Source organism: Rattus norvegicus, chromosome 6, assembly GCF_021556685.1.
Source record: "Rattus norvegicus strain SHRSP/BbbUtx chromosome 6, alternate assembly SHRSP_T2T, whole genome shotgun sequence".
Taxonomy (NCBI): Eukaryota; Metazoa; Chordata; class Mammalia; order Rodentia; family Muridae; genus Rattus; species Rattus norvegicus.
The window spans coordinates 32,144,032-32,168,209 of NC_141539.1; the positions used below are offsets into that span (position 1 = coordinate 32,144,032).

The following is a 24,178-nucleotide window of genomic DNA, read 5'->3' on the forward strand; positions in this document are numbered from 1 at the left end:
TCTGTATCCACTGCTTTCTGAAAGCAGGGTCCTGCCCAGGGAGTTGGCGCTTCTTCTAGGGCTCAGATTTGCCAAAAACCCGGCAAGCTGGGATCTCAATCTTTTTGAGGACGGAGTTCAAACCTTGACCCATGTGAGGAGAAGACTAAGCCAAATGGAACAGAGTTCAGAAGGGAAAAATTTGTCCTTCCCTCCCCTGGAACCCACCCATGATCAGGATGCACACATAGCCATCATTCCAGCAGGCGCCTGGCTTCCTCCCATGGAGAAGACATCTTGGCCCTGCTTGCCACCCGTGGGCCCTGGGGATGGGACCATGTGTGACCAGCATTTAAGGCTTATTTGCTTTGCCATTCAGCCAAGCCCTGTAATGAGTTTGGCCACTCTGGGGATGCTTTAGGGTCCAGCTGTCTAGGGCCTCTGGAACACAGGAGAAGTTCATCATGGGAACCTGTGGGAGTTGCCAGATGGCTCTATCTGCCGGGCACAAGGCTTTTCTTATCTCTGTGGGCCTAAGGGGGTGGGGAGGGTTGGATAAGCACTGACTACACAGGAAGAGCTATTTTGCCATAGTGTGCACTCGAATCCTGTCTTTAGGTCTTGACTCCCCCATTCGGTGGCAATAGGGACCCATTACTCGACAGAGTCCCCTGGAGCTAATCCAGGATGGGTGGAATGTTGGGGCAGTGTAGTCCACTCCAGAACGATCTATAGGACTTTGTGTCCCACCCTCTGCCCTATCAAAGTTTCCCAGGATGTCTGAAGCAGTCATGCTGGGAGATCAGACTTTGACCCCTGAAGGTTGTCTAGCCTTATTTCGACCTTGGCACTCACTCCCTGAGATCATGCTAAAGAGTAGTTGAGTCCCAACTCACTACTCCAGCTCTTCAAGAAATAAGCTCAAGTACGTGTAGAGACCTCCGGTCAGTGCTGAATACAAGACATTGCCCGCTTCAAATGGCTGCCTCAAGAACTGACCTCGCCCACCCCTCTCCCCAAAACTGACCCTGCCCTCTCCCTTCTCCCAGCTGCTGCTGCTACCAGGCCCCTGGGATCACAAAGACTCCCTCTGTCTACACATGGGTGTGTGGTATTTGAGAAACCAGGACTGGGGAGCTCAAAAGACCTAGTTCAAATCTTGCCCATGCGATTTCCTTACTGTGCGCGCTTGGGTGACTTTCTCTGCATCCCAGAAGTTCCCTGACTTCATCAGTGAGGAGGGCGGATGATGCTTTCCTCACAACTTATCCCAATGATCAATTAAATGATGCCAAGACTCCAGGGAGAATTCTGGGTTATTTGGATTATCAATCAGATGGGACACCTAGGGAGTTAGTGATATACACCTTTGCAGTGCATGTGTGAGGGAGTTTCCAAAGATGATTAACTGAGGGTAGAACCCCCAACTCTGAATGTGAGTAACACCGTCCAGCAGTCTGAGGTCCCAGACTTGGTAACAGAACAGTCAGCTGAGCGCAAAATGAGGGAAAATGTTTGGGGGTCATGCCACCCACCTGGGTGTTCTCAATTGTACTAGTGAAAGAGGTCTCCATCCCCGAGTGGCCCACTCCGTCCCGAGTGGCCAGCTGCCTGGGTAGCCTTTTGAGCCTGACCGTTGTCATCCCCACCAGCCCCACCTGCCTTGACCTAGGTGCAGCTGGGTGGCCCACAGTGACTGGGTGCTGCTTCTTGGTTCGAATCCCTCGGGCTTAGTTAGCTTCTCCCCAGGCACTCAGGGCACCTTCATGCATGGTGACAGGATCCAACCGAGAGGCACACGGGATGGTTGTGGCTGAAGATTTTATTACAAGCAAGCCAGCCTGGTCAGACCAAGGTTTCCTGATGTCAGTCACCTGGTTTCAGGCTCTGAACTCGAAGTAAAGGTCCCGCCTTTGCCGCTCTTGAGCAGAAACTCTCTTCCCTGATGGGAAGGTCTGGTAGGTTCTCACATAGTCAGGGGATACTCTTAAAAGGTTCCACTTACTCTTCTCACTCAGAGGAGGCCTGAGGGTAAAGATGGGCCATCTAAGGCAGTGCACCCAGGAGGAGGGGAAGGGAGGAAGGGGGAAGGGGAGAGGGAGGGGGTGAGGAGGAGGGGGAGGGGGAGGAGGAGGAATGTTTGCCATAACCTCATGTACCCAATATAGCTTTGTGGCCCTGCAGCCATCAGCAGTGTGACATCTGCTGACTGAACAAGGACTCAGGAGAAAAGTGACTTAGATTCTGGTCCTCTCTCCTGCTGGAGACAAACCCATGTGACAGTGAACTGCTGCTACTGTTGTCCTCTTGGCTTTGTTTTGAGGAGTAAATGAAGCTCTGCATGTAAGGCACTTAGTGCATGGTAAGGAGTAACTCAGCCGTTACAGGAGATGCTGCTGGCTGCTGCTGCTGTTGCTGCTGCTGTGATAAAGATGGTGGTGGTGTTGGATGGTGCATGAGGTGGTGATGATGATGGTGAAGGTGATGAGATGATGATGGTTGTTAATTATGAAGATGGGTGAGCTAAGGGAGGTGATGATGATGGTGGTGATGATAATGATGGTGATGGTGGTGTTGTAATCCCAAAAGGCTAGAGACTCCCCAGGATACAGAGCTGATCACTGACCCTCCAAGCCACTTAAGATTAACTATCTGTCAGGCATGGCATGGTTAGTAGTGCAGACTACTGGGTCATTTGGAAAAGAGAGATACAAGGATCTGAAGATTCCAGAAGAGCCCATACGGTAAGATGCCAGGAGACCTGTCCCCAATAAAAGCTCAGGTTCAAGGGACCCACTGGCTCAGAACTGCTTTTATAGAGGGACAGTCAACCCAAAGGCTGAGCTGACTGCAACAAACATAGGTCTCTTCCCAGACAGGGTCTCCATCCAGCAGGCAACCAGCACAAGCTTCTGAGGTCCACACTGGACTCGGCTTACTGTCTTCTGTGTCTTACAGAGAGGCACTGAGACAATGTCAGCAAAGTCTATCAAACTGTGAGGAACAGCTGCTGTACCTACATCTGGATGCTGAGGCTGGGGCTCTTGAGGCAAGCAGGGGTTAAAGGTTAGAAACCCAAACCTGTCCATTGATCTCTTAAGTCTGCCCCCTTCCCAGACAGAAACAGGTAGGTTGCGAGAGTAGGGAGAGGAACAGGCTTGAGCTGGTCTCTAGCTAGGCACAGGTCACCTCCCTACCCAGTCATAAGACCCCTGGAAATAAACTTGTGAAACCTGTGCTTTGGTGGCAGGAGGGAGTGACGGTCTTTCCTTGGGGTGAGCAGAGGGGCTCTCCTGTAGCAGATGCCAGAGCTAGGCTGTAAGGCGTTTTCTTACTTTTTTATCCTGTCTAGTTAGACTTTTAAGATATTTCCAAGTCCCTGGTGCGGAATTAGGTTCCCAGCACATCCCAAGCTGGGTTCCCTAGGAGGGGAAGAGGTGTGGGTAGCAAGCTGATGACCCATCCCTAGTTCATGTAGTGTCCTATTCAGCCACCAGAGGGCAGCAGCGGCTCCAGCTTTGGGCTGGTGCAGCTTTGAGAAGGGTCTTTGCAGAGAAGGCAGCTGGCAGGTTCCCACAAGTCAAGGCTATGGAGTGTGCATCCGGTCAGGAAAACACTTCTTGATCCTCCCATGCGGGTTTCTGGCGTCTTCCCTCCCCCTGCCCCCAACTGCTGGACCTGGGCTCCTCTGTAATGGCAGGCACCAGTGGCTAGGTTAACTGTTTCTCAGGGTCATGGCTCCAGGGCTGGTGGTGGTTGGCAGAAGAGGTGCCCTGTGGGTGTGTGTTTGTTGATGGCAGAGAGGAAGAGAGGGACACTCACAGGTCGGTGGGTAGAGGGTACCGGTCTGGCTCCTTCACAGGCAGTACAAAGTAAGGAACACGGGGCACAGTGCCAGTCTTGTCTTGGTAGTACTTCCGCTGATGCTGGACTGTCTATAGCTCAGCAAAGAACACACAGTGGGTTGTTGCTGTGCCACCTGTTCCCAGATACGGCTGGCAAGGGGTGGAGCATCCCCATCCCACCCCAGTGTTCCTGGTTAGAGTCCGTTCCTCCGTCTATCAGGGATATTGGCATCACACAGCGGTTTTGCTACAGAGAGTAAACTGAGACCAAGCTGCTATGAGGTCTGAAATCCCAGCTTAAAATCTGCATGCCTAGACGCTGTCCATGCAAGCATGCTTATGCACACACATGTGCACACGAGCATGCTCTAAGCTCTGTTTCTCCCTCACTCCTGGAGCAGTGAGCCAACGTGGGGAGAAAGCCTGACACACACACACGGATATGGCCCCATGGCTTCCCAGAGCCTGAGACCATCTACTCATCCTGCCCTGGGGGAACTTCCCTCACTCAGGACAAGTCCCCTGCACTGACACCAGGCAGTGGCTGTGTCCTCCAGGGGCATAGCCAGTGAAGGGTGGGCTGACCCCTCATTCCCACAAGGAGACAGTGGGTAGGCATGCGCATGCTAACTCAGAGAAGCAAAAACACTGGGGTGTGTGTGTGACTGGGTCCCCCCATCTTCATCTTTCCATCATGTACAGTCGTGTACAGTGGGGCACACTCTTACAGGGATACTGGGAACAAGGGAACTTCAGCGGTGCCTTTGCGTATGGTTTCTCCTGGGGTTTGTTTTTGGCCTTTTCTTCATGTAAGAGGTAAGCGAGTATCCTTCCTGTGCTGGCTAGTTTTATGTCAGCTTGAATCATGCTAGAGTCATTTGGGAAAAGGGAACCTCTGTTGAGAAAATGTCTCCCCCAGACTGGCTTGTAGGCAAACCTGTGGGGCATTTTCTTGGTTGCTGATTGATGTGGGAGGGCCTGGATTGATGTGGATGCTACCATGTTTGGTAGGTGGTCCTGGATGTTGTAAAAAGACTGAGCAGCTGTGGGGAGCAAGCAGTGTTTCCCCACAGCCTCTGATCCAGTTCCAGCCTCTAAGTTCCTGTCTTAAGCTCCTGTCCCAACTTCCTTTTGTGGTGGACCGTGATGTAGAAGTGTACGCCGAAGAAATCCTTTCTGCCCCAAGTTGATTTTGGTTGTGGTTGTTTTATCAGAGAAATAAAATCTCCACCACAGAGCTATGGCGTCAAAAGACATTGGGGAGCAGAAGGAGGTGGGTAGGGGCCATCTCTGAAGGTTTCCCAGCTACACTGTCTGTGAGTGAGCAAGACAGAGCTGTGGAAATCCCTGCATACGAAGTCTCCCCTGGCCCCTGAAACTCTGGAAAAACAACCCCCTTCTCTGGCCACACAGGGCTTCCCAGGCTGGGACCAGGCAGGCGACCAGGCAGGCGGCTCACCTTGTAAAAGTGATTGAGCTCAGTGATTCGTCCGTTGTCCAGGTTGAATCGGCTGTAGGTGGGCTGGTGGAGCCAAAGATCCCAGTTCTGTGATTGATCAGTCAGCACCAGTGGGGAGTTAGGGGAGAAGATGGTGGGAAAGCGACCTCCACTGAGGAGCGCGTAGCTCTTCTCCAAGCCTGTTCTGCGGAGGTCTTGGAAGTACTTGAAGGTGGTGTTACCGTAAGAAGAGCCAAAGGAGGAAGCCACACCGGGGACATGGCCTTTATATCTGCAGGGACAGCGGGGAGGGGGTAGAGGAAGACACAACTTCATGACATCCATGGCTAGTTCCCAGGCAGGCCTCTGACGACTGAGGGTCCCCATGTCCCTCTGGCTGAGAAAGAGTCCTTAAAGAGCACCAGGATGCTTAGGTCTTTGGGGAAAGGTCACTCGAACAGGCCTCTGGGCCCCTGTGAACCTGAGTGAGCCTACGGGACCATCAGAGCTATGTGGGTCGTCTAGCTCCTCAGGGGCCGGCCAGAAGATTCTGGTGCTCTGTCCTCTGTGGTCATCTCATTGCCAGAGAAAGAGAGAATGGGAGAAGCTGGTGGAGTTTAGTGGTAAAACTCTGTGAATGCTTGGTTTTCTGCAGCACAGATCCAGATGAAAGTTCCTGCAGATGAAAGTTCCCTAAAGAAACTGCACTTCCAACTAAACTGTTTTCAAGGCCAAGGCAGTGACTGAACGTTGCAGGTCCTGAGCCTAATTGCATCCCGTCTTAGGCTATCTGTATCCCCCTAAACAGCTATATCTTGCTCAACTCTGTGTCTGACCTAATATCCAGTGACTAATAGGTAAAACCCTTTTGAATACATTAACTTGAAACCCTGTTTTCTACTAACCAAAAGGCTAAGTAAGAACACTGTCAGATAGCTTATGGAGCCTTTAACAGAGGAAACTTTGCTTCGAGCACCTACTCAATGTTCCCCCAATGTATTTTTAAAGTGTCTTGATTTATGACTTTGCTCTGTTACTATAAAAACTTCATCCAACAGTTACCACGTTGGAACAGAGAATTTGGGGTAGTTTAACTCTGCATTCCAGGCCCATAGACACTCATATTTGCCTCTACAATAAACGCTCTTCCTCTCCTTTGAGGTGAGAATTATGCTGTTGGTGGCAAAGGGTTTTGCTTTTTTTTAATTAAAAATTCTTTTTGAAATTTCATACAGGAGTACTGAATTTACATCAGTTCTATTCCTTCCCTTCCAACTCCTCTGAGATCCCTCCCACTCCTTCTCGAGATAAGTGTAGTTTTCTGGTTGACATTCCCATGGCCTCACAAGGTGCTTATTCACATCACACAGGGGCCTTGACCATGGGTCTGGGATGTTAAATGCCCTTGAACAACTCTTTAGATGCCAAGGAGGCTCAGCAAGAGGGACATAAGATGTGAAAGCAAAGTCTCCATGGCCCTTCTGAGATGGGAGAGCCTTGGCTACACGAGGCTAACAGAGGAAGGATACCCAGCAGTTTCAGACACAAACCAAATCTTTCCAGCCAACATAGGCACTCTTCCTCTCCACTCCTCGCCTTCCAACATCTGATTTCTCCTCCTGGCTGTTAGCACAGAGGACTTCTCCCCTCCACCCTGGAGATGTCACTTTTGAATATTCTGTACTTGTATCCACTTCCCTGACCATTCATTTGAATCTCTTCATCCTTCTCCATTCTTTCCCAGAGAGAGAGGGAGAGAGGGGGGGGAGGGAGAGGGAGAGGGAGAGGGAGAGGGAGGGAGAGGGAGAGAGAGAGAGAGAGAGAGAGAGAGAGAGAGAGAGAGAGAAAGAGAGAGAGAGAAAGAGAGAGAGAGAGAGGACACAGAGGAGACAGGGAAACAGAGACCAAGAGATGGAGGAAAAGAAGAGAGGTAGACAGACAGACAGACAGACAGACAGACAGGCAGGCAGGCAGGCAGGCAGGCAGGCAGGCAGGCAGGCAGAATGCAGGCATGTGTGGAGGCCAGAGGTGGCTCTTGGGCTCTACCATTGCTCTCCACCTGACTTTTTGAGACAGGGTTCTCTCACTGAATCTGGAGCTTACATGGTTAGATTTGCTGTCTAGTGAGCGCCATGGATCCTCTGGACTCCTGGTGCTCAAATTACTGGTGCGCCCTGCCGTACTTGGGTTTTTAACTTTATGTGGATGCTAGGCAACTGAACTCAGACCCTCAGCCCACCTCTGTCTTAGTAACTCACTGTCCTAAAGCTGTGAAGAGACACCATGGCCAAGGCACCTCTTATAAAAGGGAGCATTTAATTGGGGGCTTGCTTAGAGTTTCAGAAGATTAGCCCATTGTCATCATGGCAGGGAGCATGGCATGGCACAGAGAGCTATATACTGATCTGTAGACAGAAGAAGAAACAGTTGGCCTGGTGTGGGCTTTTAAAACCAGCTCCAGTGACACACTTCCTCACACCCACTCCAATAAGGCCACACCTCCTAATCCTTCTAATCCTTTTAAACAGTTTCACTCCTGGTGACTAAGCAGTCAAACCTATGAGCCTTTGGAAGCCATTCTTTTTTTTTTTCTTTTCTTTTCTTTTCTTTTTTTCAGGGGCTGGGGACTGAACCCAGGGCCTTGTGCTTGCTAGGCAAGCGCTCTACCACTGAGCTAAATCCCCAACCCCCTTGGAAGCCATTCTTACTCAAGCTACCACACTGTCTACTGTGTCTACCATAGACCTGCAGCCATACCACAACACAAAATAAATCTAGTCCAAAAGTCTGCATAATCTTTCAGTCTCAACAATGTTTAAAAGCACAAAGCTCAAGTCCCCGAGACTGAGACTAAAACGATCCCTTAATGATAATCTCTATAAAAGCAAAAGCAAAAAGCAGATCACACACTTTCAACATACAATGGCACAGAATACACATTACCACTCCAAACAGGAGGAAAGGGAACATAGTGAGGAAATCCTGGATTGAAGCAAGACCTAAAACCAGCAGGACAAACTCTAAATTCTGCATCTCTGTGTTTGATGTAAAAGCTCTCTTCAGATTCCAAGTCCTTCCAGCTTTGTTGATGGCAGCACACATTTCTCTCTTGGGATGGTTCTACTCCCTGTGAGCAGCTATCCTTGGTAAGTACCCCAAAGCTCTGGCATCTCTAACATCTTGAGGTCTCCAAAAGAATCCAGGCTATATTTCATGGCTTCACACAATGGTCTCTCTGGACTTCCATGCAGGGACACCCCTGACACACACCTGGCCTCAGTGGCTTTCCCTAGCTGCAGAGGGAAAGGTCACAACCTTTGTTGTGATAAAACCAGAACTGTGAAGCTGTCGACTTTGACTTACAGCCCTGGAGCTTGCTGCCCTTTGTTCAATTACATGTGCATCAGCTTTCCGTTGTTGATGGACTCCTTTACCGCTTAAGCTTTCTTTCGTTCCCTTTCACAGTCTTTTAAAGGTTGGGGCTCCGTGGGGGGTCTGTTCTGATTCACAGGCCTTCACCATAATCTAGCCTCAGAATCTTCAAGTACAGAGTGCTGCAAGGCCACCTGACATCCCAGGCCTATGGAGCCACTGCCATTCTATAGGTGACATGTCACCTCCCTCTCTGGGTTCTCTCTGTTATGCCTCCTCCTTTTCCTGAGTTCTTACCCTGTGTCTCCTGCAATCAGGATGTCAATCTGTCCATTTCACTCCCTCTGTCCTTCTCCTATTTCCTTTTGAGAAAGATCTCATTGTGTAACTCTGGCTGGATTGGAACTTACTATATAGATCAAGCTGGCCTCAAATTCAGAGCTCTGCCTGCCTCTACCTCCTCAGTGCCAAATGCATGTTACCACGCTCTGCCTCCGAGTGTTAATGGTCCCTTAGACTTGTCAGATACCATGCCTGAGGGCCTCCCTCTCCCCGCCCAGCTCTATCTGTTGCCTTTGTACCCTAATATTCCCTCCATCACCTGCATCTCTTTCTGTGCTGTTCAGAACGCTACAACTCTCCAAGCCTTCCACCAGATGGCGAGCTTCTCAGATGCAGAATGGGGCTGGGTTTTACTTATCTGAGCCGCTGGTTCTCCATAAGTGGTCTGGTATGTTGTGTGTGAGGAGAAAATAAATTGTTCATTAAACAGATAAAAAGATGAGCAGATAGTGCACCAGCAGCCATGGTGATGGGCGCAGTGGACCGTAGGTTGACAAACACCAGAGGGTCGGTGACCGAGTTCCAGGGACTCCTGTATATATGCCTTAAGACAACCACCCTCCATGAGAATTGATGTCCTACCACACGCCAGGTCAATCCCAGAGAAACCCTGATGGTACAAGGAACTATGGCTTGTCTGTTCCTACATTCCAGACACCCATCTTGTCCCAAGGGTTCTGTGTCTCCAGAGGCCTCCTTACCAACAGGCACAGGCCTAGAATTAGGTAGTAATAAATTATTTCCTTCTCTGTGGCTTCAGGGGGGAAAAGGCAAGAAAACCTTGTTGAGTAACAGACAGAGCTACTGGTTGATTTCCATTGTGGTGAAAATATCAGTCTCGTCCCTCTGGCTCCTGGTCTCGTCCCTCCCGCCAGTGGGCTTGGGATCTGATAGCAAGAATGCCGCCTGGGTCAGAGCAGGAAGTAAAGTAGCCACAGAGGAGGCCAGGCCACGAGACCCCATCACTGGCCTCACAGGTCTCTCCCTAGCTCCTTCACTCTGTCCTTTAACTTCATGGGATCTTGATACTTCTCCATCCGCTTCAGAGCTCTTTCTTCTGGGTTCTCCTGGACTTCCCGCTGACCGCCATGTCCCCTCTGATGTAGAGATTGAGAGCTCAGGAGTCTTTGTTGGCCTCTTCTGGGAGCATGGGTGGCCACTTTGGTCTCTCTCAGAAGACAGGCTCCTCCTCTGTACCGTGGCTTACTCCTCCTTGACCTGTAGTCCACCTTCTGTCTCCACTGTTTCTCTCAGATGAGCAGACAGTGTGTCTTCAGCAGGGATGATGTACACAGTTGGCTTCCTCCCTGCCATCTTCAGTGTCTCCTCCTCTCCTCACGTTTTCCCTGTGTGGGGAGATGCTGCCTCTCATATCCTACCCTTCCTCTGCCTTCATGTCTCTGTCTCTCGAAGGAATGACCCCCGAACTTCCGTCTTCCTCTCTTCAACCCTTGCTTTTCCTGTCGTCTCTCAGTGCCACCCACCCCATCCCACCACTGCTCCCTAAACCTCTACTGCTTTGATCAAGGCCATCTGGGGCCATCCGATGTCTTTGGCTCACACAGTCCCTCTGCTACATTTGGGCCAATGGCAATCCCTGTTAGGGAGGAAGCAACTCTGAGAAGCAGACACAGAGTTTCATGCTGTACGGGAAACCTCCCCAAAATACAGATTCAATAAACTGCAAAGTCCATCCCACTGGAGAGCTCCGGGTTCAAGAATCCACCCCAACAAGTACTGTGGAGAGCCAGTGAGATGGCTCAGTAAAGGCACTTACCACCAAGCCCAACACCCTGAGTTTAATGCTCAGAACCCACACAAAGGAGGGAAAGGACCACTCCCACTGGTCTCCCACATATGTGCAGCAGTGTCCACATATGTGTGCATGTACATACAGATACATTAAATAAATGCAATAAAAACATTTAAACGCCCCTCCACACACCACATCACATGTGGGAGTTGGAATGAAAATGGCTTCCATAGGCTCATGGGGATTGGCCTTGTTGGAAGAAGTGTGTCACTGGGAGTGGACTTTGAGGTTTCAGAAGCTCAAGTCAGGCCCAGTGGCTCACCCTCTTTGTTATAAATCAGGTGAGTTGAGTTAAACCAGGCTGCCTTTCAGCAACTCAGTTTGTATGCCCTTCCCGGGGGCAGCACTTTTCCACTGTCCTACCAGTTTCGTAGGAACATGAGCCATCTTTAAAGGGTCCCAGCCATCCCAGAGAGCTCTGTCTCCCTTCTTTCTCTGTCTCCTGCCCCCCCTCATGTCACCATTCCAAGACAGCCTTTTGCCCCACCCATGATAAACCTGCCTTAGATCTGTTGTGTGGTGTGATATCTTAGCAGCACACCTTGGCCCCAGCCCACCAAAGGTACCCCCAGTGCTTTATCCTAACACTCTTCCTGCTGCCCACCATCCAGATATAGGATGCTTAGCACCATGTCTGCCTGCACGATGCCCACCATGCTTCCTGACGTGATAACAATGGGCGGGACCTCTGAACTATAAACCAGCCCCCAACAAATGTTTTCTTTATAAGAGTTGTGGCTATTGGGTGTCTTCATAGCAGGAGAAACCCTAACAAGACTCCACACCACTACCAGAATGAATGAAGGGAGGGAGGAAAGGAGGAAGAAGGTAGGGCACCCTCTACAGGAGCGTGACCTGAGACTATCACCTCAGCCAAGTGGCCAGCCGCTCCTTCCCCTGCCTGAAGATGTAGAAAATACTCACCGGGCTCTCCCTAAAAGGAGTGTTCAATGACAAAACCCTGCCAACCACAGGGCGGTTCAAAGGGGAAACGGGATTCAGTCAGGGAGAGCGTCTGTGAGAGCGAGGGCTGCTGCTCTTCCAACCTACTTAAGAACACGACTAGGAATAGCAGCCAGGTGAGCGCTGCTTGCAGAGCAGAAGTGAATGTTATAAAACCTGTCAAGGCAAAAATAACTCGAGCAACGAAAAATGGACAGGTGGGTGGAGGGGAGGTGGGGGGCGCACTAAGAATGTCTCCCAGCAGTCAACCCATGACATGGAAGACGCAGATGCCACCGAGAGCACGTGGCAAAGTGACTCTCTCAGCCTTCCTTGGGAGCTTTCTCCCTGCCCTGCCCCCACACCCAGGGATCTCTGAAGGATTAATATCTTTTTATTCTGAGGGATTAATATCTTTTTATGAAGAGATGACATTTATCTAAAGTCTGCCAAGTCTTTTATTTCAGTTCCCTTCTCTTACATTCTAGTGAGATTAAATTTCACACTTTCATTTTGAAATAGTAAATAGGGTCTGATTGTATTTTTTTTTAATATAATTGCTTTTATAAGATTTCATGTCTGTCCTTTTTCTGGCCCTATTTTTAGACCTAAGGTGCGTTTCACCAAATGGTAACTTTGGGTGTTGGCTCTGGGAAGACTCACTGCTTTTTTTTTTTTCCTTTGTATATGCATCTAAGAGAGAGACAGAGAAGGAGAGACAGAGGGAGGTTAAAAGTCACTTTACTGTGAAGCCACTGTATGGCGGCACAATGCTAGGCTATGGGGACCATAAACTCCAACTCTCAAGCAGAAGTCATGGTGTCATGAGGTTGTGTCCTGTCTGCTGGGCCGGGTTGGTAACTAACAAATATCAGCTCTAACTCAAGTTGGATCATGGTCAGGGTTTTCATGAAAGGCCAAGGAGGAAGGCCCATTCTGTGGGTGTACTGGCCGAGCTCTGTGGAAGAGTTTCCTTTGGGAGTTGGGAGAAGGGCTTGGCTTTAGGAGAGCCACAAATCAGGAGATTGGAAAGGTCTGGTGGAGGGTCAGCCCTAGTCATGACTTATCTTGGTATTACCCATGGTTCTCTTTTCAAAGATTGACTCCTTTGGGGAAACTTCACTGTGAAAGACTTCCATCTCTCATGCCCTGATGATGCCTGGCTCCATCTCCAACCCTAACTACTCTGTCCATGATGTTCTTGCTCCACTTTCCACACAGAGAACCTGCCTGTTTCTTCTGCCCGGTGTTATAATTCTGCCCTGGCTAACACCACCCCCATCCAGAAAACAGCAGTCTGCTGTTTCTTCTCTATCACCTGCACCTGGATCCTGTTCATGCACTCCCCAAATCTTTCTTTCTACCACAACTATGCTCACACCAAGACCATCTCAAGTCTCCTAGAGTCTCTCTTCAGCCAAGTCCTGTCCCCACCTCTCTCCCCTCCCCCAGTCTCATCCCATGCACACCCCCCACACCCTTGCAGTAGCCTGTGTCCAGGTCAGAGCAACCTTGACACCATTACCTACTGCCCTCTAGACACCCAGGCCTAGCAGAGGTGCACACCACTTCCTCTGTCTGCAGGGCTGACCTTCTGCCCACCAGGGCATTTGCCTTCCACTCCCTTGGGAGGAGCCAGCACTCTGAGTTGGCCCCTAACCTCACCCTGTATCTGATGTGGATGTTTTGTGTTTGTTAACTTGTCACGGCTAATCATCTGGGAAGAGGGAGCTTCAACTGAAAGAATGCCTCCATCAGACTGCATGTGGGGGGATTTTCTTAATAAGTAATAGAAGAAAGGGAGCTGAGCAAGCGATGGGAGCAAGCCAGTAAGCCCAGTTTCTCTGTGGTCTTTGCTTTGGTCCTGCCTCCAGGCTCCTGTCCCTGCGTGAGTCCCCGCCTTGGCTTCCCTCAGTGATGGACTACGATTGGACCTGTAAGGCAAATGAACCTTTTCCTCCCCAAGCTGGTTCTGGTCAGTGTCTTATCACTTAAGAGAAGTTCGGAGGTTCGGAGGTTCGGAGCCCATGAAGCATTCCACCCACAGGGCGTTGGGCTTTTCAGAAGAAAAGAACACGGAAATGAGACTTATTCCTCTGACTCTTCTCTTGACACCCCCAAGCTCCCTGCATGCTCTTTCTGTGCTCCCTGCCTTCCCGCCCCCTCTGAATGCCAAGATATTTCCGTCTCAATAGAATAGAGGCCCCCACCTCCACAACTCTCCTCAGCTCTGCCTGGCTCCCCTTCTGAATTCTCATCTCTGCCAGGTGTATTCGTGTGCACTCGATCTCATTATTTAGCACTCAGGGGACACATCAAGAAGCCAGGCGTGTGTCCCTGGGTGTGTGGGCCTTCACAGACCCCACAGAGCTCCACAATAGAGCCTTCTGTTGCCCTGTGTGACCGAAGGGAATGGCAGGTTTTATAACAGGGCATCGGACAATAGCACACGCTCATCTCCTACCGAGTCCTTCTGTCCCTGTCTTTCATCAAGAGCCGTGTGTTTCTCCATCTACCCGTCACAAGCCAGGAGATGCTGAGCAGAGCTCTTGGGCCAAGACCACAGATGGATTCTAAGGCCCACTGTGGATCACTGTGTGCTGGTAGCAATCCTATTCCTGCCTCTTAAGAGCGCTGGCTGGCCCCATAGCTGACATTAAAATTAATTACCATGAGCATCAGGAATCCCTCGAGCAGCCTTATTAACTAATTAACTTGCTATGTTCCATGTGTTCCCAGTTCCTTTGCAGCCTCCTCTTCTATACCTTCCACTGAGGACAATATTGATGGCGTCCTCCCGCCCCTTCCCACACCCTGGCAGAACTGTGAGGCTCCCCACTGCCTGTGGCATTAAGAACAAAGCAGGCCAGCTTCTGGGGGTCGAGTTCCTGGCTGTGAACCTGTGTACAGAATACCATTCCAGGGGATGCCAAGTGTACTCCTTTTCTTAAACAACGCTATGAATTGAAAGCAGGGCCCCATGTCTGCTAGGCTCCTGCGCTTATCGTTTAGCTGCATTCCCAACCCAAGTACCTTCACTCCTGTGGAGCCTCTAGTGATTTACCCCTAGGCCATGCTCACCTAGGCTCATGCTCAGGGTGACTAACCTGTGCACATTCTATTGTATTTGGAGTGGTCTGAACCCTTGGAATATTTTCTCTATACTTGTTTGTGCTCCTGCCATTCCTGCTCAGTAGGTGATGTGTAAATATTTATTGGGTCAAATTGGCCTTCAGAGGCTCGTTTTTTTGTTTGTTTGTTTGTTTGTTTGTTTTTTGAAGAGCCCATCTTTTCCCTAGAAAAGGAGAACCTCAGATACAAAGCCCAGGTAATGCCCTGCCTTGTGTGAGAGTTATCTGCCAATTAAGAACCACCCCAGCTCTCTGAACAGCCTAGGGAAGAGGAGGAGGAAGAGGAGGAGGAGGAGGAGGAGGAGGTAGAAGAGGAGGAGGAGGAGGAGGTGGAAGAGGAGGAGGAGGAGGAGGTAGAAGAGGAGGAGGTGGAAGAGGAGGAGGAGGAGGAGGAGGAGGTAGAGGAGGAGGAGGAAGAAGAGGAGGAGGAGGAGGTGGAGGAGGAGGAGGTGGAGGAGGAGGAGATGGAGGAGGAGGAGAAGGAAGAGGAGGAAGAGGAGGAAGAGGAGGAGGAGGAGGTGGAGGAGGTGGAGGAGGAGGAGGAGGAGGTGGAGGAGGAGGAAAAGGAGGAGGTGGAGGAGGAGGAGGAGGAAATAGCCTTGGGGCAGAGGTGGTGAGAGAAGTAAAGGACCACCCCGGAACTAAGGTAGATGACTTGCCAGAGGACACTCACAATAGAACCTAGGAGGCCAGCATTGAGGTGGGACTTCCTGAAGGGGCAGAATCTACAGCAGGAAGGAAGTGGGGACTTACAGTCTGGTGCTTGAATGCCCTGTGCCCCCTGCTCCTGCAGCTGGAGTGCCACCTGTTCCTGCAGCTGGGGTGCCACCTGTTCCTGCAACCTGCAGCTGGGATGAGACTGACAGAAGATGGCTGCCTGTGAGCCTCAGTCAGATCCTGCAGTCTGCAACCCTGAGGCTGGAGCTGTCACACACAGGGCAAGGGTACACACCAACAGGAAGGTCCCACACCAGGAGATGCCTTTCTAAAAATGCTTAGACTGTCGCCTGCCCCTTCACTGAAGTCCTCCACACTGGAATCACCTGGGAGGGTTGGGAAAAACCTCATCCTTGTGCTTAGTCTGATCAATGGCGTCAGAACCTCTCTGCATAGTCCAAGGAAAAACACACACTAAAGCTCTCAGAGGATCTGACAGTGACACCCACATCCAGCTGAAACAGCCCTTGCTTTATACTCCATGGCGGAGTGGCCCACCTCGGAGGCAGCATCTCCCAAGCTCTGCCCAACCCCATCATGTCAACTCTTTCCCATCTCCTGCACCTGGCTCAAGAAGCCACAGGCCCCAGAGAGCTGGCAGGTGCAGGGAATGGGTCGCTGCTCAGGTGGCCTCGGAAGAATGGTTGCTAAAATTTCCAAAACGACTGTTATTTAAAAAGCTAGTATTAAAAGATAAATGAATAGATAGCTAGTATAAAAAATGGAGTTACTTAAACTTGCACTTAAACGAATGGTATGAAAAACTAAGTAAATAAGTGTGCAGAAGCCATTACCCCTGATCATATGGTCTGTACTTTCTCATTTCTATCTGTTAGATTTTACAGGAAGGATGCAGACAGAGCACTCTCTTTTCACGGAGGATTTATTTGCCAAGAGTATTTGACTCTTGCTATTCACTTTCTTCCTGTACCTACGAGCTGATGATGAAGTCTAACGTAAACTGTGTGCGAAAGACTAACAATAACTAGTGGTATAATGGACAATTGCAACACACCATAATTAACGTTATTTAAAGCTTATGAATTATTTAGCTCTGGAAGTTTCCATTCTTAATTTCAGACTGTGGTGGAACTTGGATGACTGAACTTGCTGGAAGACCCCCTCCTGTGTCACGGTGTGCCACCCGCCATGTGCTTTCCAAGGTTCATTGACATCTTAATAACCAGGAGGGTTTCTGTCACAGACCGGGGTAAACACGGCAAGTCCTCTAGAGTGAGCTTCGGAAGTGGCACGAGTGAACACACAAAACGCGTGGGTGGAGGGAGAGACCCAGGGAAGGTGCCACCCACCTGTGCTGATCTGCAGGCAGGCGGCAGACTCTGACAGGGACAGGTCTTATACCTCCAAAAGGCTTACGGTTCCAGGGCCTTGAACTCAAGAGTTCTTTGTCCGGTAAGTGTGACAAGGTGTAGTCAGATAGTGGGCCAGGTACATAAAGATATTATCTACAAAAGGTTCCTGAACAATGTGCCACTTAGGAACAGCAAGAAACAAAACAAGCCAACTTGATAGCTATCTGAACATTGTCATCATCATCAACATCGCCATCAACACCACTAACCATCGTTGTCATCATCATCATCGTCATCATCACCACCACCACCATCACCACCACCACCATCACCACCACCACCACCATCACCACCACCACCACCATCACCACCACCACCACCACCACCATCATCATTCTCATCTGGTGCTTCCCCTCCCCCAGCCCCCCAGAGCTTCAGGCTTTGAACACAGTAGTGGCCTAACTACCGATAACAGATAACAGTTACTAAGTACAGGGATTTGCACACATTGGATGATTTCCTTTCCTTTTAACCTGCACGCCATTATCTTCATTTACTTGATATCTAAGTAGAGCTTGTCAACAGAAAAGCAACGACAGGACCAGAACTCAAACCCAGGCAGGCTGGCTCCGGTGTCTGTCTCTCTCCCCATGCCCTGCAGAGTAAGGGGTACCTGTGCTGTGCTCCACCAGGACTCAGCGTAGATATTGGGATAGAGAAGAATGTTAAAGCCGAGAGGTCTTGTTGAGTAGCCCTGGGCAAGATGCTCGATCCTCCTCTTGGTTGCTATGAAGACCTTTTTATTTATTTATTTATTTTTAGGGGATGGTGCTGCGTGTGTATGGAGGTCAGAGGACAACTTTCCGGAGTGGATTATCTGTTCCTTTCACCGTGTGGGTGCCAGGTATTGAACTCAGATCGTCAAGTTCCCTTACCCACTGAGCCTATGGAAACCGTTCTACAGAGGACTCGTAAGGGACGTAGCACAGGGAGGACCTGGCACATGCTTGGTGGGGAGGATCATGGTGTTACTTCTGGGAACCAGGGACCTGGCTCTAGCCCAGCTCTCTAACAGTCACCAGCAGGAGGTCATGCATAGACCCCGTGACCTCCAAACCCACATCTGAAACTGCAGGGAGGTTGGCCGTGAAATCTGTGTGGTCCCAAGCAACCCAAACGTTCTCTGCCTGTAGATGAAACCACAAAGGGGATGTTTTAAGTGTCAGAAGAGACTGGCTGTTCCTTAAAATCTGTGATTAATGTTTGAAAAAGAACAGGAAAAAAATAATAATTATCCAAGTCAGGTAGGGAATCCTGGAGTCTTCCATTAAGTTAAGGAATTGCCACCGAGGTGGGAGAGACACCAGACGTCCTGATTCATTCCTCGCTGATGGAGACCTTTAAGGAAAGCATGTCTCTCCCAGAAAAGTCTTGACAGACATGGCTCAGCTGCTCTGCCCAGAAGAGGCCAGGCTGGACGCCTCCTTTATCATCCTTTACTGCTTCCAAAGGCATCATGGGTAGGATGCAGCACTCAAGGAAACTGTAGACTAACAAGCAAGCAGCCTGTTTAGAGAGGCACCGTGGGGGTTACCCTGAAATTACAGCCTCCAAAGCTTCTAGAGTGAAGGAATTGTGGGATAAGGCTGCTGGCACACCAGGGCTTGGCAGAAGAAGTTCTTCCAATAAAAACCAGTGGAGCAGTGGCTCTCAGCTTCCTAATGTTGCAGGCCTATAGCACAGTTCCTTGTGTTGTGCTGACCCCCACCATACAATTATTTTGTTGCTGTCTCCTAACTATATTTTTGCTACTGTTATGAATCATAATGTAAATATCTGATATGCAGGGTGTCTGACATGTGACCCCTGTGACCCCCTTTCACCCTCCCCAAAGGGATTGAGACCTACAAGTAGAGACCCACTGCTGTAGAGAGGTAAGAAAAAAAAAATAAAAGATCAATGTATAACGCCATACCTCATGACAGACAGCTAGAATGTGGGAAAACCACTGCTAGCCTTGGCCCCAAAGATGTTTGAACTAAATCTTAAGTGTTTACATGAGAGCCAGGCTGGGTGCCTTAAGCTTCTAATGCCAGCACTTGGGAGGACAAGGCAGGAACATCAAAAGTTCAAGGACCGTTTAGCTTACAGCCTGAGTTCAAGGTCAGCCCAGGTAACTTAGTGAGACTCTGTCTCAAAATGTAAAGAAAATCTGTTTCCGGGGGGATCCTGTAACACCGGCCGCACTCCCCAAGAGCACTCAATATCTTTTCCAAGTGAGGAAGGAGTGAATGGACAGCTGATCCAACGTGCCTGGCTGGCCTTGGGAAACTAATAGGCTTTGTAAACTAGTTTTGTCCCAAGGGTCCCATCCAGAGACAGGCCAGATGTTAGCCAGAGCCCCAAACTCTGGGGGCAACTATTCCACATGCACTGTTCCCGAAAACAATGGTGAAAACAATGGTAACATGAGAGCCCCTCTGTGCCCTGCTTCTTCTGCAGGAAAACAACTGAGTTTTATGTAAAATACACTGTGTTTGGTTGCTGCTGGTGGCTTTCATCCTGCAGCCTGCTCAGTTTGCAGAAGAAAGTATGTATAAAGCTCAGGTGGATAGTGTACACTACCAACTGTCACATAACTGCCCTGCCAGATTCTGCTAGGCATGCCCACCCAGTCAGTCCCTCCTTCAGTCAGCTTCCTGGAAAGCCAGGCACTCCCCTCCCCGCCCCCTCCTCACATTATTTCTCTGTGAGCCAGGAGGCTGCTTGCTCCAAACACACACATTTTCATATTCTCTTTCTCCTTCAGTCTGGCCCCATCCACAGCAGGTGGGCTAATTCTCAGCCATCCACTTCTCCAGCTCCACCACCTGCCTGCCAGTCTGCAGTTACAGCAGAAAGGCCATGAAAGCCAAGAAGGAAACATTGGCCAGGTGGGGTTCCTTGAAATCCCCAGACCCGGAGGGCGGAGCCTAGGCATTTGGGCACGTGTGTGCAGAAGAGAGGAGGGGGAGGGTTCTGACCCGCAAGTTCAGGTGTGTCAGGGTGCCTGGCGGCTTACCCGGGCATGAGGGCTGGTGGCACAAAGGTGGCATTGAATTCGGTCATTAAAGTGCCCGCGCTACGGAAGGCCATGGTGGATGCTGCGAGCCCCGGCGCGGTGGCTCGGCTCAGTCCTGCGGTAAACAGCCGGCCGGTCACCCGGCAACCACATGCCTGGCAACCCGAGTTCGTTCTGGGACAGTGAGTCCTCTTTGCTGTGTGCTCCCTAGACCTTCTCTGTCTCACAGCCCAGAGAAGACGCCGCCCCATCCTCACAAGGTTACTGTGTGGCTCCCCCAAGTGTCCCTGGCATCCAGCTTAGGTGTTCATATCTGCCGAGCTCAGAAATGGTGCAGAGATGAAAAAGCTGGACCAATCCTGAAGGGGCTCTGTGTGATCTTGTTTGAACCAAGAGGTCTCCCTCCATCTACGGAGCTCCAGGAAATGGCTTTAGTTCACTAACTTCCTCATTAGTCTCTCCTTTCTCCCTCTGAACATCCTTTCCCCACGTTCCTCAGAAAGGGTGAGCTGTGTTGGATAACTCTTGCCTATAATCCCATCGTCAGGGGCTGAGGCAGGAGGACTGTTAGTTTGAGGATAGCCCGAGCTATTTGGTGAGACACTTTCTGGAGAGAGGAGGGACAGGGGAAGGAGAAGGGAGGGGTGCCTGCGACAGTTTGAGTCTAGAATATCCCTCACATGCTCATATTTTGAGCCTTGTTTCTTGGTGGACGTTACCTTTAAGACAAAGACTCTTATAAGGAGATAGCCTTGGCTGGTGCCACCCTTGGAAAGTTATGTCTTGGTTGTGGCTTCAATCTGCCTTCTGGTCACTGAGATATGAACGGAGCTGTTTTCTCATGCCTTCCCACGTTGATGTATTGAAACCGTGAGTATTAAAACCGATATCTTAAATAAAGCTTGACTCCCTTAAGTTATTTTAGTGCACTGTTTTGTCCGAGTGGTGTGGAAGTAACTAGTACACTGTGTGGTTTACATTTGCCTCAAGTTCCTTCTGCCCTGAGATCTGTAGTGTAGGGTTTCCCTTCAGCCATCAAAGCCCTCAAGTCCACTTGAGGTTTGCTTTACATAAACTGGCTTCCTCCATGAGGTTTTTTCCACTCCCAGGCAAATCTAGGTCCTGTCAAGTGGCCAGCCAATATTAACCATCACGTGGTGGGTCTCTTCTCCTCGGCCATCCCACAGGGAGAGGCACTCCCTGAACAGCTGGACCCTGTAAATGGCAGCTGACGCAGACCACAGACGCTAATGAACTCACGGGATGCCGCGGCAATCAGAACTTGCCAGAGATGTCCTCTAACAGATGCCAGCGATTCTGGGCTGTGAGGAGCACGTGCTTGCAAGACACACACACACCCAATCAGAACGACCGAAGCTCAGCATGGCCAAGTAGCCACGGGTGTGACAGTGGCTACAAATCACTGAAGGAAATGTGCGGTCATAGCTACCGTTTCCCAAATTGCCCCGGGGGCACGCGTGCTGAGCTGAGAAAAATATTATGCCACGTTGTTTCTTTTTTTTTTTTTTTTTTTTGGTTCTTTTTTTCTATTTTTCAGAGCTGGGGACCGAACCCAGGGCCTTGCGCTTCCTAGGTAAGCGCTCTACCACTGAGCTAAATCCCCAGCCCCTCGTTGTTTCTAAAAGGTGACCCATGACTCTAAAGTGACGTGCTCCAGGAAGACTCTGAATGACCCTACCCTACAAGGTGAAGCACACACTTCCTATCCACTCATTGACCTCCCAGTTGGCCCAGTTTGAGGACGCATCGCCCTCCTACACCCGCTCTGGGCCACAAGCCCTCTCCATTTTCTACATGGACTCTGAATGGGAATGGCTTTGAGGAAGGTCAACGGGTGGAGTCACGCTATGCTAATTGGAATTGCTGTCCTCTTAGAGATGGGGAAACGAGTCTGGCAAAGCTTTTAGGGTTGCTTTGTAGGAGTTCCCTTCGACATGTGCAGGGGTGTAAGAGGCTCCATGAAATTCACCCTCCTTTAGAGTAGAGAATAACCAGGGATCCCTCGGGAAGGGAGTCTGCTAAGTAACACCGAGCCTTACAGACCAAGATGAATTTGCATAATTTTAAAGGGACACTAACCTTGTTTTTAAATTTTTTAAAGATATTTTCCTGCATTCGGTATATGCATTTTGGGGGAACTTTCTAACTCAGTATAGTTACAAATATATGTCATAAAGGTGAGCAGACACGGAGGAGAGAGAGGAGAAAGAAGATAAAGTACACAGTAAAAGAGAGCGAAAAGCCAGGAAATGATTAGGAAGCCAGGAAGGCTCTTGAATATCTGAGGTCACTCCACTAAGGGGGTTCCACGGGGTGACACCGTGCTATGAAAGTTTAGAACCTTCTCTCTTTAAACTTTCAAACCCTTTCATTCTATCTATCTATCTATCTATCTATCTATCTATCTATCTATCTATCTATCGTCTATCACCTATCATTTGTATGGAGAGGGCACATGTTCTCTCTCTCCCTCTCTCCCTCCCCCTCCTTTTTCTCTTTGTGGGGGAGAATGGGGGTACATGTACTGCAGCTCACAGAATATCAGTTTATCCCTTTCTACCACATGTGTCCCAGGGATCAAACTCCAGTCATCAGGTTGAGCAGCAGGAGCCCTCACTGCTGAGCCATCCGATCAGCTCAAAGCCTGTAGACTCTCCTGGACAGGCTCCTGAGCTTCCAAGCCCTGTCAGTATTAGTTGGACACCTTGCCACATCTTGAACACAAGACGTCCTATGAAGATTGGTGAAAGGGGTCAACAGGGGGAGATCTATGTGCAGCAACCCCAGGCCAGTGATACCTGGATCAGGAGCCGCTCAAAGGGGGTCCCAAAGCCCACCTGAGTGCGGATGCAGAGTCACTCCTGGGACTGAGTTCCTGATGAGCCAGCCTAGAAGGCAGGGGCAAGATGGAGGACACCCTGCCAATGATGGACACCCTGCCATCACTGCAAGAGCAATGATGTGTAGTCCCCAGGGTCAGGGAACCCAGCCCCTAGTGCCCCTTTCCCTACAAGCCCTTCCTGAAAGAGCAGACAGGCAGTCTTCTGTTGTTCCTTGGGTATCCCCCACAGATATCCCTCTGCAACCCCTAGCAGCTGGTTAGAGCAGCGAGCAAGATGGCTGTCCTCTCACCCGAAACTGCCCATCAACTGTATCACCTCCTCCAGTTCTTTGTCCCTGGCCTGGGATGGGTAGGTTGGTGTCCTGACTCTTGCACACTCTCTAGCTAACACAGAAGCCCCTGTGACCTCTCATTGGGGCATCTCTAGTCATGATCCTTCATTTCAGGACCAGCTGCCTGATATTCAAGACTGTGATCCTAGGACAGAGCACCAGAACCTAGCATCGCAGGGGCACAAACGGTGCAGGGCCAGGTGGTCAATCCATTGTTACTATTGTTACTAGGTGTGTGTGTGTGTGAGAGAGAGAGAGAGAGAGAGAGAGAGAGAGAGAGAGAGAGAGGGAGGGAGGTACAGGAGAGAGAGAAAATGTGTGTATGAGAGAGAGGGGGGGAGAGAGAGAGAGAGAGAGGTCTAGGCTATAGATGATTCTCCCTCCCTTTCTCCCCCACTTCCTCCCTCTCTCTTTCTCTCTCTCTCTGTGTCTAGATTCTAAGTAATCCCCTCTCTCTCTGCCTCTCTGCCTCTCTGTCTCTGTCTCTGTCTCTGTCTCTGTCTCTGTCTCTGTCTCTGTCTCTGTGTGTGTGTGTGTGTGTGTGTGTGTGTGTGAAGGTATATGGATGTGTTTGTGTTTATGCATGGAAGCTTGAGGTCAAGCTCAGTTGTCTTCCTTATTTATTTATTTATTTATTTGTTTATTTATTTGTTTATCCAACCTATTCACTTAAAGACAGGTCTCTTTACTGAACCTAGAGCTTAAAGATTCAGTTAGCTTGGCTGTATTAAACTCCAGGAATTCTCCTGTCTCCACCCTTCTGTCACCCCAGAACTGTGTTAGAATCCCTTGCCCCTGCACCCACCTTCAACATAGAAGTTCCTGGAATCGGAACTTAGGTCCTCATGCTCGTGTGGCAGACACTTTTCCAACTGAGGCTTCTCCCTCGCCCCTGGTTGAGGCACAACATGGTTTATCCAAAGCAGCCAGTCCCACCCATGTTCCCCAAGCCTTCTGAGCATCCACAACACTGGGGATTAGCTAGACAGAACAGGAGACACCATGGATACTACCCAAGAGACCACGAAGT

The 24,178-nt window shown here is 50.0% G+C and overlaps 1 protein-coding gene across 1 annotated transcript; it reads right to left on the reverse strand.

Annotated features, from left to right (window-relative positions):
* Positions 1-1,784: 1,784 nt before the first annotated feature.
* On the reverse strand, positions 1,785-20,095 carry Cimip2c (ciliary microtubule inner protein 2C). Its single transcript, NM_001109275.1, has 4 exons — positions 19,954-20,095; positions 5,284-5,554; positions 3,802-3,914; positions 1,785-2,004 (listed from the first exon to the last, which is right to left on the reverse strand). Exons 1-4 carry the CDS (start codon positions 20,025-20,027, stop codon positions 1,860-1,862), a joined length of 603 nt encoding a protein of 200 aa, NP_001102745.1. The 5' UTR covers positions 20,028-20,095; the 3' UTR covers positions 1,785-1,859.
* Between the last annotated feature and the right edge of the window lie 4,083 nt (positions 20,096-24,178).

What these genes read in the sequence shown, in the direction of transcription:
- Cimip2c (NM_001109275.1), bottom strand. Translation starts at nt 20,027, where the DNA reads ATGGCCTTCCGTAGCGCGGGCACTTTAATGACCGAATTCAATGCCACC. An exon ending in CCACCAGCCCTCATGCCCGG is followed by an intron (nt 5,555 to 19,953) that starts GTAAGCCGCCAG and finishes CTGTCCCTGCAG; the next exon opens with ATATAAAGGCCATGTCCCCG. An exon ending in AGCTCAATCACTTTTACAAG is followed by an intron (nt 3,915 to 5,283) that starts GTGAGCCGCCTG and finishes GCTGAGCTATAG; the next exon opens with ACAGTCCAGCATCAGCGGAA.